A 16,096-nucleotide genomic window follows, 5' to 3' on the forward strand; every position below is an offset into this window, starting at 1 on the left:
AAACCTTGCCTTCTATCCCGTCCGCAATGTCGCTCACAAAGATATTGAACAGGACCGGTCCCAACACCGATCCTTGTGGTACACCACTTAAAACCGCTCTCTCTTCAGAGAAGGTTCCATTTACCATCACACATTGTCTTCTGTCCATCAACCAATTTGCAATCCAGGTCACCACCTCGGCACTCACTCCCAAGCTTCTCGTTTTATTCACCAGTCTCCTGTGCGGAACCGTGTCAAAAGCTTTGCTGAAATCCAAGTATATGATATCGAGCGCTCTTCCTCGATCCAATTCCTTGGTTACCCAGTCAAAAAAGTCAATCAGATTTGTCTGACAGGATCTTCCCCTGGTGAATCCATGTTGCCTCTGGTCCATCAATTCTCCGGACTGTAGATAGTTCACTATCTCCGGACTGTAGATAGTTCACTAGCTCCGGACTGTAGATAGTTATTTACTCTTTCAGATAATAGAAGGACTAGGGGCATTCCATGAAGTTAGCAAGTAGGACATTTAAAACAAATCAGAGAAAATTCTTTTTCATTCAACGCACAATTAAGCTCTGGAATTCTTTGCCAGAGGATGTGGTTAGTGGAGTTAGTGTAGCTGGGTTTAAAAAAGGATTGGATAAGTTCTTGGAGGACAAGTCCATTACCTGCTATTAATCAAGTTGACTTAGGGAATAGCCACTGTTTATTTCTAGCATTAGTAGCAGGGGATCTTCTTAGTTTTTGGGTACTTGCCAGGTTATTATGACCTGGATTGGTCACTGTTGGAAACAGGATGCTGGGCTTGATAAACACTCAGTCTGACCCAGTATGGCAATTTCTTATGTTCAGGGTCAAGAATCCATGGAGAATCTTTCCAAACACACACAGACAACTAATTTAACCACCAAGAGTTTATGGCTCTCTCACTGGTTTCTCACACACAAAGCTCAAGAACCCTCACATTGCTGGAATAAAATGTTGATCCCAGAGGCCCATTTTGTAGTTTCTAAGGATCAATCTGGCTTCTCAAGGGGAGGGTTGCAGGTCTTGCCTCATCTTCTGGACTGCTCGTCTTCAAATTATCAGCCACCTAGCAGCTCCAGGGCAGAACTCCAGCCAACCACTGATTTAAAGCCATTCACAGCATTTGTGCCCTTACAGAATGTTCTAGAACCAGGGGTCAGGATTTGAGTCTCCGAGGAACCAGTGGATGCCTGGAGTACCCTCCTGGAGAAGGTGGTGGAGGCTAAAATAGTGAGACAATTCAAGAAGCCATGGAAATAAATGTGAGGAAATGGCAGAATTATATTTGTTTTAGGTTTTTAATTGTAAATCGCCATAACCACTGCATTGGCAATTTACAAATATTCTCCAAATAAATAAATAGTAGCCGGGTCTGTCTGGCAGGCTGCAGGCTCTGTAATAACTAGAAGTCCTAGTGGAAACGCAGGCGCTCACGTAGTGGGGTATGTCTGGCAGGCTGCAGGTTCTGTAATAACTAGAAGTCCTAGTGGAAACGCAGGCGCTCACGTAGCCGGGTCTGTCTGGCAGGCTGCAGGTTCTGTAATAACTAGAAGTCCTAGTGGAAACGCAGGCGCTCACGTAGCCGGGTCTGTCTGGCAGGCTGCAGGTTCTGTAATATCTAGAAGTCCTAGTGGAAACGCAGGCGCTCACGTAGCCGGGTCTGTCTGGCAGGCTGCAGGCTCTGTAATAACTAGAAGTCCTAGTGGAAACGCAGGCGCTCACGTAGCCGGGTCTGTCTGGCAGGCTGCAGGCTCTGTAATAACTAGAAGTCCTAGTGGAAACGCAGGCGCTCACGTAGCCGGGTGTGTCTGGCAGGCTGCAGGCTCTGTAATAACTAGAAGTCCTAGTGGAAACGCAGGCGCTCACGTAGCCGGGTCTGTCTGGCAGGCTGCAGGCTCTGTAATAACTAGAAGTCCTAGTGGAAACGCAGGCGCTCACGTAGCCGGGTCTGTCTGGCAGGCTGCAGGTTCTGTAATAACTAGAAGTCCTAGTGGAAACGCAGGCGCTCACGTAGCCGGGTCTGTCTGGCAGGCTGCAGGTTCTGTAATAACTAGAAGTCCTGGTGGAAACGCAGGCTCTCACGTAGCCGGGTCTGTCTGGCAGGCTGCAGGCTCTGTAATAACTAGAAGTCCTGGTGGAAACGCAGGCTCTCACGTAGCCGGGTCTGTCTGGCAGGCTGCAGGTTCTGTAATAACTAGAAGTCCTGGTGGAAACGCAGGCGCTCACGTAGCTGGGTCTGTCTGGCAGGCTGCAGGTTCTGTAATAACTAGAAGTCCTGGTGGAAACGCAGGCGCTCACGTAGCCGGGTCTGTCTGGCAGGCTGCAGGTTCTGTAATAACTAGAAGTCCTGGTGGAAACGCAGGCGCTCACGTAGCCGGGTCTGTCTGGCAGGCTGCAGGTTCTGTAATAACTAGAAGTCCTAGTGGAAACGCAGGCGCTCACGTAGCTGGGGTATGTCTGGCAGGCTGCAGGCTCTGTAATAACTAGAAGTCCTAGTGGAAACGCAGGCACTCACATAGCCGGGTCTGTCTGGCAGGCTGCAGGTTCTGTAATAACTAGAAGTCCTAGTGGAAACGCAGGCTCTCACGTAGCCGGGTCTGTCTGGCAGGCTGCAGGTTCTGTAATAACTAGAAGTCCTAGTGGAAACGCAGGCGCTCACATAGCCGGGTCTGTCTGGCAGGCTGCAGGTTCTGTAATAACTAGAAGTCCTAGTGGAAACGCAGGCGCTCACGTAGCCGGGTCTGTCTGGCAGGCTGCAGGCTCTGTAATAACTAGAAGTCCTAGTGGAAACGCAGGCGCTCACGTAGTCGGGTCTGTCTGGCAGGCTGCAGGCTCTGTAATAACTAGAAGTCCTAGTGGAAACGCAGGCACTCACGTAGCCAGGTCTGTCTGGCAGGCTGCAGGCTCTGTAATAACTAGAAGTCCTGGTGGAAACGCAGGCGCTCACATAGCCGGGTCTGTCTGGCAGGCTGCAGGCTCTGTAATAACTAGAAGTCCTAGTGGAAACGCAGGCGCTCACGTAGCCGGGTCTGTCTGGCAGGCTGCAGGTTCTGTAATAACTAGAAGTCCTAGTGGAAACGCAGGCGCTCACGTAGCCGGGTCTGTCTGGCAGGCTGCAGGTTCTGTAATAACTAGAAGTCCTAGTGGAAACGCAGGCGCTCACGTAGCCGGGTCTGTCTGGCAGGCTGCAGGTTCTGTAATAACTAGAAGTCCTAGTGGAAACGCAGGCGCTCACGTAGCCGGGTCTGTCGGGCAGGCTGCAGGTTCTGTAATAACTAGAAGTCCTAGTGGAAACGCAGGCGCTCACGTAGCCGGGTCTGTCTGGCAGGCTGCAGGTTCTGTAATAACTAGAAGTCCTAGTGGAAACGCAGGCGCTCACGTAGCCGGGTCTGTCTGGCAGGCTGCAGGTTCTGTAATAACTAGAAGTCCTAGTGGAAACGCAGGCGCTCACGTAGCCGGGTCTGTCTGGCAGGCTGCAGGCTCTGTAATAACTAGAAGTCCTGGTGGAAACGCAGGCTCTCACGTAGCCGGGTCTGTCTGGCAGGCTGCAGGTTCTGTAATAACTAGAAGTCCTGGTGGAAACGCAGGCGCTCACGTAGCCGGGTCTGTCTGGCAGGCTGCAGGTTCTGTAATAACTAGAAGTCCTGGTGGAAACGCAGGCGCTCACGTAGCCGGGTCTGTCTGGCAGGCTGCAGGTTCTGTAATAACTAGAAGTCCTAGTGGAAACGCAGGCGCTCACGTAGTCGGGTCTGTCTGGCAGGCTGCAGGTTCTGTAATAACTAGAAGTCCTAGTGGAAACGCAGGCGCTCACGTAGCCAGGTCTGTCTGGCAGGCTGCAGGCTCTGTAATAACTAGAAGTCCTAGTGGAAACGCAGGCGCTCACGTAGCCGGGTCTGTCTGGCAGGCTGCAGGTTCTGTAATAACTAGAAGTCCTAGTGGAAACGCAGGCGCTCACGTAGTCGGGTCTGTCTGGCAGGCTGCAGGTTCTGTAATAACTAGAAGTCCTGGTGGAAACGCAGGCGCTCACGTAGCCGGGTCTGTCTGGCAGGCTGCAGGTTCTGTAATAACTAGAAGTCCTGGTGGAAACGCAGGCGCTCACGTAGCCGGGTCTGTCTGGCAGGCTGCAGGCTCTGTAATAACTAGAAGTCCTAGTGGAAACGCAGGCGCTCACGTAGCTGGGTCTGTCTGGCAGGCTGCAGGTTCTGTAATAACTAGAAGTCCTAGTGGAAATACAGGCGCTCACGTAGCTGGGTCTGGCAGGTCTGCGAGCCTTTATCACTGGCTGGATGTTGTGCTGGTGCTTGTTCGGATTATTATGGTACCTCGTGGTTGGCCATGGGAGGGGAGGGGTGCTGAGTGTGGATGTCAGTCAGCCCGAGGGCTCTGTGGCAGCTTTGCTCACTGGCCTGGTTTCAGTTCGTGGTCCAGGTCTCCCACGGCTGGGGAAGCTGCAGAAGTAGCGTTCCCAGACCCTTGGGGGAGGGAGATGCGGTCATTGCACAGTGGCGACACCTGGTGGCCAGGGTTAGGAATGGCCCCAAGCGAGGACTAAAGGAAGTTGTGAGGCTGGAAACCCCAGGGATACTTGTGAATGAAGACTTCTAGTGCCAGATCCCGGTGCTGGTTGAGTTGGAAGTAGAGAAGAGCGGGAGGGAGCTGTTGGGTCAGAACTAATGAATAAATAGGGGCTTTTCCCTGCTCCGCTGGGCTGGGAGCTGAGATGTGTCCTTAGCAGGGAGGACAGGACAGGAGAAAGGAGCCACATGGACTCCTCTGCCATCATCTCCACCCGTGGAGCCACGTGGGCTCCTGTACAAGAGCCTTCTCTCTGCGGCTGCGCGGTACCTCTCCCCCTCGTTTATCCGCGCCTGGCGGGGTCAGAGGAAGGGGCACCCAGGCCTCCCCTGCCCCTTTCCTGGTGCTGCCCCGTCTCCCCCGAGAGGACTGCACGGGGGGGCTGGCAGCAGCCTTCCCCCCTGCCCCATTTCTAGGTGGCGGCCCGCCTCTCCGAGGCGCCTGTACAGTGCTGTGTATGCCTCGCAGCGCCACATACACGTGACCCCAGTGTAACCCCCACCAGGCTGCCCCGTTCCCGTGCTGCAGAGTCGGCTCTTCCGCAGCAGAAGTTTGCAGCTCCGGAGAGGAGGGACTGGAGCTGAGCAGTCATTGGTTGGGGGCAAATTCCACCTCTCCTCCCCTCCCCCACAGACAGACGGCAGACGCGAGGCTCGGCTGTAACGCTCTCCGGCCAGCAGCATGCAGTCCGTTAAGGTGAGCAGAGAAGTGGCCGTAGGGCCCTTCCCCAGCCCAGGGCTTGCTGCAGGGTCCTTATCCCGTGCAGCCAGCCCGGCCCCGGGTAAGGCGCCTGCTACACTGCCCTCCTCCTCCTCCTCCTCTGTCCTCCACACTCGCAGGAGCTCCCTGTCCTGGATCCCAGGGCTCCTGCTGCTCCTTCTGCAGGGGCTGACCTGACGGGCATTTCACCTTTCCTCTCCCTCTCTTCCAGCCACTGCTCCACACTTACTTCAGAAGTTCCTGCTCCTGGAGGGTGAGAATTGGTGAGAATGGTTTTCGTCTTTATCTCCAGCGAAGGGGATGCTCCTAACTATGAACTGGGTGTTGAATGCTTGGAAAAACGATGACAAATAAACAAAAACAGATTTAAAAAAAAAGCCCAGGAATAACCACAGAGGAGCCTTAGCTACGAGGGAGTGAGGGGTAAAGCCTGGGATAAGCACAGAGGATCCTTAGCTGTGGGGGAGTGAGGGGTAAAGCCTGGGATAAGCACAGAGGATCCTTAGCTGTGAGGGGTAAAGCCTGGGATAAGCATAGAGGATCCTTAGCTGTGGGAGGGAGTGAGGGGTAAAGCCTGGGATAAGCACAGAGGATCCTTAGCTGTGAGGGGTAAAGCCTGGGATAAGCACAGAGGATCCTTAGCTGTGAGGGAGTGAGAGGTAAAGCCTGGGATAAGCACAGAGGATCCTTAGCTGTGAGGGAGTGAGAGGTAAAGCCTGGGATAAGCACAGAGGATCCTTAGCTGTGAGGGAGTGAGAGGTAAAGCCTGGGATAAGCACAGAGGATCCTTAGCTATGAGGGAGTGAGAGGTAAAGCCTGGGATAAACACAGAGGATCCTTAGCTGTGAGGGAGTGAGAGGTAAAGCCTGGGATAAGCACAGAGGATCCTTAGCTAGTGAGGGAGTGAGAGGTAAAGCCTGGGATAAGCACAGAGGATCCTTAGCTGTGAGGGAGTGAGAGGTAAAGCCTGGGATAAGCACAGAGGATCCTTAGCTGTGAGGGAGTGAGAGGTAAAGCCTGGGATAAGCACAGAGGATCCTTAGCTATGAGGGAGTGAGAGGTAAAGCCTGGGATAAGCACAGAGGATCCTTAGCTGTGAGGGAGTGAGGGGTAAAGCCTGGGATAAGCACAGATGATCCTTAGTTGTGGGGGAGTGAGGGGTAAAGCCTGGGATAAGCACAGAGGATCCTTAGCTGTGAGGGAGTGAGGGGTAAAGCCTGGGATAAGCACAGAGGATCCTTAGCTGTGGGGGAGTGGAGAAGGTAAAGCCTGGGATAAGCACAGAGGATCCTTAGCTGTGAGGGAGTGAGGGGTAAAGCCTGGGATAAGCACAGAGGATCCTTAGCTGTGAGGGAGTGAGGGGTAAAGCCTGGGATAAGCACAGAGGATCCTTAGCTGTGGGGGAGTGAGGGGTAAAGCCTGAGATAAGCACAGAGGATCCTTAGCTGTGAGGGAGTGAGGGGTAAAGCCTGGGATAAGCACAGAGGATCCTTAGCTGTGGGGGAGAGTGAGGGGTAAAGCCTGGGATAAGCACAGAGGATCCTTAGCTGTGGGGGAGTGAGGGGTAAAGCCTGGGATAAGCACAGAGGATCCTTACCTGTGGGGGAGTGAGGGGTAAAGCCTGAGATAAGCACAGAGGATCCTTAGCTGTGAGGGAGTGAGGGGTAAAGCCTGGGATAAGCACAGAGGATCCTTAGCTGTGAGGGAGTGAGAGGTAAAGCCTGGGATAAGCACAGAGGATCCTTAGCTGTGAGGGGGAGTGAGGGGTAAAGCCTGGGATAAGCACCTTAGCTGTGAGGGGTAAAGCCTGGGATAAGCACAGAGGATCCTTAGCTGTGAGGGAGTTAGAGGTAAAGCCTGGGATAAGCCCAGAGGATCCTTAGCTGTGAGGGAGTGAGGGGTAAAGCCTGGGATAAGCACAGAGGATCCTTAGCTGTGAGGGGGAGTGAGGGGTAAAGCCTGGGATAAGCACAGAGGATCCTTAGCTGTGAGGGGGAGTGAGGGGTAAAGCCTGGGATAAGCACCTTAGCTGTGAGGGGTAAAGCCTGGGATAAGCACAGAGGATCCTTAGCTGTGAGGGAGTTAGAGGTAAAGCCTGGGATAAGCACAGAGGATCCTTAGCTGTGAGGGAGTGAGAGGTAAAGCCTGGGATAAGCACAGAGGATCCTTAGCTGTGAGGGAGTGAGGGGTAAGCCTGGGATAAGCACAGAGGATCCTTAGCTGTGAGGGAGTGAGAGGTAAAGCCTGGGATAAGAACAGAGGATCCTTAGCTGTGGGGGAGTGAGGGGTAAAGCCTGGGATAAGAACAGAGGATCCTTAGCTGTGGGGGAGTGAGGGGTAAAGCCTGGGATAAGCACAGAGGATCCTTAGCTGTGAGGGAGTGAGAGGTAAAGCCTGGGATAAGAACAGAGGATCCTTAGCTGTGGGGGAGTGAGGGGTAAAGCCTGGGATAAGCACAGAGGATCCTTAGCTGTGAGGGAGTGAGAGGTAAAGCCTGGGATAAGCACAGAGGATCCTTAGCTGTGGGGGAGTGAGGGGTAAAGCCTGGGATAAGCACAGAGGATCCTTAGCTGTGAGGGAGTGAGGGGTAAAGCCTGGGATAAGCACAGGGGATCCTTAGCTGTGAGGGAGTGAGAGGTAAAGCCTGGGATAAGCACAGAGGATCCTTAGCTGTGAGGGGTAAAGCGTGGGATAAGCACAGAGGATCCTTAGCTGTGGGAGGGAGTGAGGGGTAAAGCCTGGGATAAGCACAGAGGATCCTTAGCTGTGGGAGGGAGTGAGGGGTAAAGCCTGGGATAAGCACAGAGGATCCTTAGCTGTGAGGGGGAGTGAGGGGTAAAGCCTGGGATAAGCACAGAGGATCCTTAGCTGTGAGGGAGTGAGAGGTAAAGCCTGGGATAAGCACAGAGGATCCTTAGCTGTGAGGGAGTGAGAGGTAAAGCCTGGGATAAGAACAGAGGATCCTTAGCTGTGAGGGAGTGAGGGGTAAAGCCTGGGATAAGCACAGAGGATCCTTAGCTGTGAGGGAGTGAGAGGTAAAGCCTGGGATAAGCACAGAGGATCCTTAGCTGTGAGGGAGTGAGAGGTAAAGCCTGGGATAAGAACAGAGGATCCTTAGCTGTGAGGGGTAAAGCCTGGGATAAGCACAGAGGATCCTTAGCTGTGGGGGAGTGAGGGGTAAAGCCTGGGATAAGCACAGAGGATCCTTAGCTGTGAGGGAGTGAGAGGTAAAGCCTGGGATAAGAACAGAGGATCCTTAGCTGTGGGGGAGTGAGGGGTAAAGCCTGGGATAAGCACAGAGGATCCTTAGCTGTGAGGGAGTGAGAGGTAAAGCCTGGGATAAGCACAGAGGATCCTTAGCTGTGAGGGAGTGAAGGGTAAAGCCTGGGATAAGCACAGAGGATCCTTAGCTGTGGGGGAGTGAGGGGTAAAGCCTGGGATAAGCACAGAGGATCCTTAGCTGTGAGGGAGTGAGGGGTAAAGCCTGGGATAAGCACAGAGGATCCTTAGCTGTGAGGGAGTGAGGGGTAAAGCCTGGGATAAGCACAGAGGATCCTTAGCTGTGAGGGAGTGAGAGGTAAAGCCTGGGATAAGCACAGAGGATCCTTAGCTGTGAGGGAGTGAGAGGTAAAGCCTGGGATAAGCACAGAGGATCCTTAGCTGTGAGGGAGTGAGAGGTAAAGCCTGGGATAAGCACAGAGGATCCTTAGCTGTGAGGGAGTGAGAGGTAAAAGCCTGGGATAAGCACAGAGGATCCTTAGCTGTGGGGGAGTGAGAGGTAAAGCCTGGGATAAGCACAGAGGATCCTTAGCTGTGAGGGAGTGAGAGGTAAAGCCTGGGATAAGCACAGAGGATCCTTAGCTGAGGGAGGGAGTGAGGGGTAAAGCCTGGGATAAGCACAGAGGATCCTTAGCTGTGAGGGAGTGAGAGGTAAAGCCTGGGATAAGCACAGAGGATCCTTAGCTGTGAGGGAGTGAGGGGTAAAGCCTGGGATAAGCACAGAGGATCCTTAGCTGTGGGGGAGTGAGAGGTAAAGCCTGGGATAAGCACAGAGGATCCTTAGCTGTGGGGGAGTGAGGGGTAAAGCCTGGGATAAGCACAGAGGATCCTTAGCTGTGAGGGAGTGAGAGGTAAAGCCTGGGATAAGCACAGAGGATCCTTAGCTGTGGGGGAGTGAGAGGTAAAGCCTGGGATAAGCACAGAGGATCCTTAGCTGTGGGGGAGTGAGAGGTAAAGCCTGGGATAAGCACAGAGGATCCTTAGCTGTGAGGGAGTGAGAGGTAAAGCCTGGGATAAGCACAGAGGATCCTTAGCTGTGAGGGAGTAAGGGGTAAAGCCTGGGATAAGCACAGAGGATCCTTAGCTGTGGGGGAGTGAGGGGTAAAGCCTGGGATAAGCACAGAGCATCCTTAGCTGTGGCGGAGTGAGGGGTAAAGCCTGGGATAAGCACAGAGGATCCTTAGCTGTGAGGGGTAAAGCCTGGGATAAGCACAGAGGATCCTTAGCTGTGAGGGAATGAGGGGTAAAGCCTGGGATAAGCACAGAGGATCCTTAGCTGTGGGGGAGGGAGGGGTAAAGCCTGGGATAAGCACAGAGGATCCTTAGCTGTGAGGGAATGAGGGGTAAAGCCTGGGATAAGCACAGAGGATCCTTAGCTGTGAGGGAGTGAGGGGTAAAGCCTGGGATAAGCACAGAGGATCCTTAGCTGTGAGGGAGTGAGGGGTAAAGCCTGGGATAAGCACAGAGGATCCTTAGCTGTGAGGGGTAAAGCCTGGGATAAGCACAGAGGATCCTTAGCTGTGAGGGGTAAAGCCTGGGATAAGCACAGAGGATCCTTAGTTGTGAGGGGTAAAGCCTGGGATAAGCACAGAGGATCCTTAGCTGTGAGGGAGTGAGGGGTAAAGCCTGGGATAAGCACAGAGGATCCTTAGCTGTGAGGGAGTGAGAGGTAAAGCCTGGGATAAGCACAGAGGATCCTTAGCTGTGAGGGAGTGAGGGGTAAAGCCTGGGATAAGCACAGAGGATCCTTAGCTGTGAGGGGTAAAGCCTGGGATAAGCACAGAGGATCCTTAGCTGTGAGGGAGTGAGAGGTAAAGCCTGGGATAAGCACAGAGGATCCTTAGCTGTGAGGGAGTGAGGGGTAAAGCCTGGGATAAGCACAGAGGATCCTTAGCTGTGAGGGGTAAAGCCTGGGATAAGAACAGAGGATCCTTAGCTGTGAGGGAGTGAGAGGTAAAGCCTGGGATAAGCACAGAGGATCCTTAGCTGTGAGGGAGTGAGTGGTAAAGCCTGGGATAAGCACAGAGGATCCTTAGCTGTGAGGGAGTGAGGGGTAAAGCCTGGGATAAGCACAGAGGATCCTTAGCTGTGAGGGAGTGAGGGGTAAAGCCTGGGATAAGCACAGAGGATCCTTAGCTGTGAGGGAGTGAGGGGTAAAGCCTGGGATAAGCACAGAGGATCCTTAGCTGTGGGGGAGTGAGGGGTAAAGCCTGGGATAAGCACAGAGGATCCTTAGCTGTGGGGGAGTGAGGGGTAAAGCCTGGGATAAGCACAGAGGATCCTTAGCTGTGGGGGAGTGAGAGGTAAAGCCTGGGATAAGCACAGAGGATCCTTAGCTGTGGGGGAGTGAGAGGTAAAGCCTGGGATAAGCACAGAGGATCCTTAGCTGTGAGGGAGTGAGGGGTAAAGCCTGGGATAAGCACAGAGGATCCTTAGCTGTGAGGGAGTGAGGGGTAAAGCCTGGGATAAGCACAGAGGATCCTTAGCTGTGAGGGAGTGAGGGGTAAAGCCTGGGATAAGCACAGAGGATCCTTAGCTGTGAGGGAGTGAGGGGTAAAGCCTGGGATAAGCACAGAGGTTTCTTTGTTGCAAAAAATTGATTTGTAAATCTGCTATGAGTTGGTTTTTTTGGTGCTGCTTTTGGTTATGGGAGAGGGATCTGTGGCCTCCTCTCTGTAATTCTATAGCAAGCAATGGCTTTTGGTTTTGACCCCCTACTCTCCTCCTCAGATCCTCCCCCTCGGGTACAGGACCTCCAGTTCTCAGCTCCCCTCCTTCCCAGCCTTCCTCTGGGTCCATGTTCTCCACCTTCCAACCCTCTTTCTCGTACCTCTGATGCCAGGCTCCCTCTCCCCCTCCGCCCTGTTTCTCCCCTCCCTTCTGCCGGTGCACTTCTATTGCCAGTCCCCTCCTTCCCGGGCGGCTCTGCACCCTCTCCGTGAGGCCTGCGGGCTGCGTGGGGAGGTGTGGAGAGGCAGCAGCTCCCATGGGTGGCGTCCCTAGGAAGGCCGCGTAAGGGGAAGTGATGCTCCTTCTTCTGCAGGGCCTCCTGACATGGGGACAGGTGTTTTTCAGGGCCATGCATGCCAGGTCGGGGGTGGGGGAGTGGTGGGTACAGGGGGCGATGGCTTCTCCTCGGTATAGGTAAAAGCACAAGAGTGGCATGGAGCGAGTTCGGCTCAGCACCTCGCGTGTTTGTGCACCAGGGACCGACTCCTGAGGCTGCTGCCCTCACTGTGTTTCACCGCCTGTCTCCCTGCAGCTCTGGCGCTGAAGGACGTGGACTATGAGCAAGCTCCTGTCAATCTCATTAAGGATGGGGGACAACAGGTGAGTAATAGCAGCGCGCGGCGACCTCTGAGGCAGGAGCACCCAGCAGGCAGACTCTGTGACTTGCAGGTATTTCCTGAGCTATCTGAAGCTCCTTGTCCTTCTGTACTAAGCAAGCCGCATGTCCTGTAGCGTGACAGACAGCAGGGGAGCAGCATAGGCCCTGTCTGAGCTGATGGTTTTCCATCCCTTTAAGTCTGCTGCTCAGTGTAACCAGCAATGCAAATTTAACCCAATGTGTAGATGAAATGTATGCAAATGTATCTGATGATCCTAAAACCTAGACAGGTCTGTGACCCAGATGTAAGCTTCCAGTTTGTCATAGTCACTGCATCGTGTCCCCTGCGGGATCAGGTGCCAGGATGTTAACCCCCTCCCCCCATTTTGTACAGGTTCTCAATCTCAGCCAATGTTCCCTTTTACTTCAGTGTGACGAGAATCCAGAGCGTGACCTTTCTTCAGCTCATACTGTGGACTTATAACAATCTGAAGGGAAAAGCTCTAGCTTAGACTCCTGGTCTTGCTGTCTGCACTGCAAGTTTCAGTTTTAGCAGAGCTGAGCTGCACTTGGTTCTTATTTCCAGATCACTGTAGCTGTTTGAACAAATCTGGTGACTGCCAAAGACGCAGGCCTGAAACCTGCTATAATGAGTAAGGTGAGGGAAAACACAGGGGTTACAGTCCTACACTTTTTCAGTAAAATATCTCAGTACTTTCACTGGCGTAAGTTGTACACTACAGTAAACCTATGCTGAAAGCTCCTCAATGTATGCAGCCGAGTTTCTGCACAAGAAAATGCGCTGTGTGTCTTCCTGCAGCTCTCCACTGAGTTCACAGAGGTGAATCCGATGCAGCAGGTACCCTCCCTTCACATTGATGGCATCACACTATCTCAGTCGGTGAGTGAACCCCAATTTTTGTCTGTTCGTGACTAATTCTACATTGGTCTCCTCTGCAGTCTGAACACACCTGGGGAGAGGAAGTAGAGAAAATTGACAAACTAAATAGTAGCATATCACCAGGACCTGATGGCATTCACTCTAAAGTTCCAAAGGGACTCCTGTATGAAATTACAGATCTGCCACTGATAATCTGTAATCTATCATTCAAAACTCTCGTTGTACCCGAGGACTGGAGCATAGCCAATGTAAAGCCAATTATTAACTGGGGTGATCCAGAAAACTACAGGCTCGTGTGCTTGGTGTTGGTGCTGGGTGAAATGGTGGAAGGTATTGCTTAAAAATAAAATTACTGATTGCTTATTGACTGGGTAAATGTATCTTCAGGTCACGCTAGAGAGATAACGTTCCTGGATGGAATAAATGATAGCTTTATGGAGCAATTGGTTCAGGAACCGACGAGAGAGGGAGCAATTTTAGATCTAATTCTCAGTAGAGCACAGGACTTGGTGAGAGAGGTAATGGTGGTGGGGCCGCTTGGCAATAGTGATCATAATATAATCAAATTTGAATTAATGACTGGAAGAGGAACAATATGCAAATCCAAGGCTCTCGTGCTAAACTTTCAAAAGGGAAACTTTGATAAAATGAGAAAAATTGTTTTAAAAAACTGAAAGGAGCAGCTACAAAAGTAAAAAATGTCCAAGAGGCGTGGTCATTGTTAAAAAATACCATTCTAGAAGCACAGTCTAGATGTATTCCACACATTAAGAAAGGTGGAAAGAAGGCAAAACAATTACCGGCATGGTTAAAAGGGGAGGTGAAAGAAGCTATTTTAGCCAAAAGATCTTCATTCAAAAAATTGGAAGAAGGATCCAACAGAAGAAAATAGGATAAAGCATAAACATTGGCAAGTTAAATGTAAGACATTGTTAAGACAGGCTAAGAGAGAATTTGAAAAGAAGTTGGAAGTAGAAGCAAAAACTCACAGCAAAAACCTTTTTAAATATATCCGAAGCAGAAAGCCTGTGAGGGAGTCAGTTAGACCGTTAGATGATTGAGGGGTTAAAGGGGCACTTAGAGAAGATAAGGCCATCACAGAAAGATTAAATGATTTCTTTCTTCGGTGTTTACTGAAGAGGATGTTGGGGAGGTACCCATAATGGAGAAGGTTTTCATGGGTAATGATTCAGATGGACTGAATCAAATCACGGTGAACCTAGAAGATGTGGTAGGCCTGATTGACAAACTGAAGAGTAGTAAATCACCTGGACCGGATGGTATACACCCCAGAGTTCTGAAGGAACTAAAAAATGAAATTTCAGACCTATTAGTAAAAATGTGTAACCTAACATTAAAATCATCTTTTGTACCTGAAGACTGGAGGATAGCAAATGTAACCCCAATATTTAAAAAGGGCTCCAGGGGCGATCTGGGAAACTACAGACCAGTTAGCCTGACTTCAGTGCCAGGAAAAATAGTGGGAAGTGTTCTAAATATCAAAATCACAGAACATATAGAAAGACATGGTTTAATGGAACAAAGTCAGCATGGCTTTACCCAGGGCAAGTCTTGCCTCACAAATCTGCTTCACTTTTTTGAAGGAGTTAATAAACATGTGGATAAAGGTGAACCGGTGGATTTTCAGAAGGCGTTTGACAAAGTCCCTCATGAGAGGCTTCTAGGAAAAGTAAAAAGTCATGGGATAGGAGGCAATGTCCTTTCGTGGATTGCAAACTGGCTAAATGTGAGGAATAAGTAGGATAAAATGGACAATTTTGTCAGTGGAAGGGAGTGGACAGTGGAGTGCCTCAGGGATCTGTATTGGGACCCTTACTTTTCAATATATTTATAAATGATCTGGAAAGAAATACGATAAGTGAGGTAATCAAATTTGCAGATGATACAAAATTGTTCAGAGTAGTTAAATCACAAGCAGATTGTGATAAATTGCAGGAAGACCTTGTGAGACTGGAAAACTGGGCATCAAAATGGCAGATGAAATTTAATGTGGATAAGTGCAAGGTGATGCATAGAGGGAAAAATAACTCATGCTATAGTTACACAATGTTGGGTTCCATATTAGGAGCTACCACCCAGGAAAAAGATCTAGGTGTCATAGTGGATAACACATTGAAATCGTCGGCTCAGTGTGCTGCAGTAGTCAAAAAAGCAAACAGACTGCTGGGAATTATTAGAAAGGGAATGGTGAATAAAACGGAAAATGTCATAATGCCTCTGTATCACTCCATGGTGAGACCGTACCTTGAATACTGTGTACAATTCTGGTTGCCGCATCTCAAAAAAGATATAGTTGCGATGGAGAAGGTACAGAGAAGGGCTACCAAAATGATAAGGGGAATGGAACAGCTCCCCTATGAGGAAAGACTAAAGAGGTTAGGACTTTTCAGCTTGGAGAAGAGACGACTGAGGGGGATATGATAGAGGTGTTTAAAATCATGAGAGGTCTAGAACGGGTAGATGTGAATCGGTTATTTACTCTTTCGGATAATAGAAGGACTAGGGGACACTCCATGAAGTTAGCATGGGGCACATTTAAGACTAATCGGAGAAAGTTCTTTTTCACTCAGCGCACAATTAAACTCTGGAATTTGTTGCCAGAGGATGTGGTTAGTGCAGTTAGTGTAGCTGTGTTTTAAAAAGGATTGGATAAGTTCTTGGAGGAGAAGTCCATTACCTGCTATTAAGTTCACTTAGAGAATAGCCACTGCCATTAGCAATGGTTACATGGAATAGACTTAGTGTTTGGCTACTTGCCAGGTTCTTATGGCCTGGATTGGCCACTGTTGGAAACAGGATGCTGGGCTTGATGGACCCTTGGTCTGACCCAGTATGGCATTTTCTTATGTTCTTAACATAAAGTACTATGTTTAACTCCCAAAATTATAAATCAAAAAGACACAGATTGGCTTTCATACCCCACGTCGCAATTTGAGATCTGCGAATAAAGATTTATTGAGTCTACCCTCACCCCAGAGTGCCCATTTAAGTGAGGTAAGAGAGGGAGCAATGTCAATAGGAGGTCCAGAACTGTGGAACACCAGGCCAAGAGAACTAAGGGTGCAAAAGGAGTTTAAAAGTTTTAAAAAAAGATATAAAAACATGGCCTTTCCTTCAAGCATTTGAGTGTGAACCAATTAAGTAATTAGGGGAGTTAGAGAATTTGTAAAACATTTTATTTTTGACATGTATTTTGTTGTTGTTGTTGTTGTTGATTTGTTTTCTTATATTTTATGTTTTTAATACTTACCAGTTGAAAATTT

General features: G+C 50.5%; 1 protein-coding gene across 5 annotated transcripts in view; it reads left to right on the top strand.

Moving 5' to 3' along the window:
• GSTZ1 (glutathione S-transferase zeta 1) overlaps positions 1-16,096 on the top strand; it is a 64,262-nt gene that overhangs the window by 36,760 nt on the left and 11,406 nt on the right. For 3 of the 5 annotated variants that reach the window (XM_029597644.1, XM_029597645.1, XM_029597642.1), the window contains exons 2-4: positions 5,516-5,567; positions 11,846-11,913; positions 12,732-12,812. In XM_029597644.1, coding sequence (XP_029453504.1) covers positions 5,516-5,567; positions 11,846-11,913; positions 12,732-12,812 — 201 coding nt within the window. Of the gene's footprint in view, positions 1-4,821; positions 5,281-5,346; positions 5,366-5,515; positions 5,568-11,845; positions 11,914-12,731; positions 12,813-16,096 lie in introns of those variants that run through there. The other 2 variants (XM_029597643.1, XM_029597646.1) reach the window with 2 other exon arrangements.

Source organism: Rhinatrema bivittatum, chromosome 4 (assembly GCF_901001135.1).
Source record: "Rhinatrema bivittatum chromosome 4, aRhiBiv1.1, whole genome shotgun sequence".
Taxonomy (NCBI): Eukaryota; Metazoa; Chordata; class Amphibia; order Gymnophiona; family Rhinatrematidae; genus Rhinatrema; species Rhinatrema bivittatum.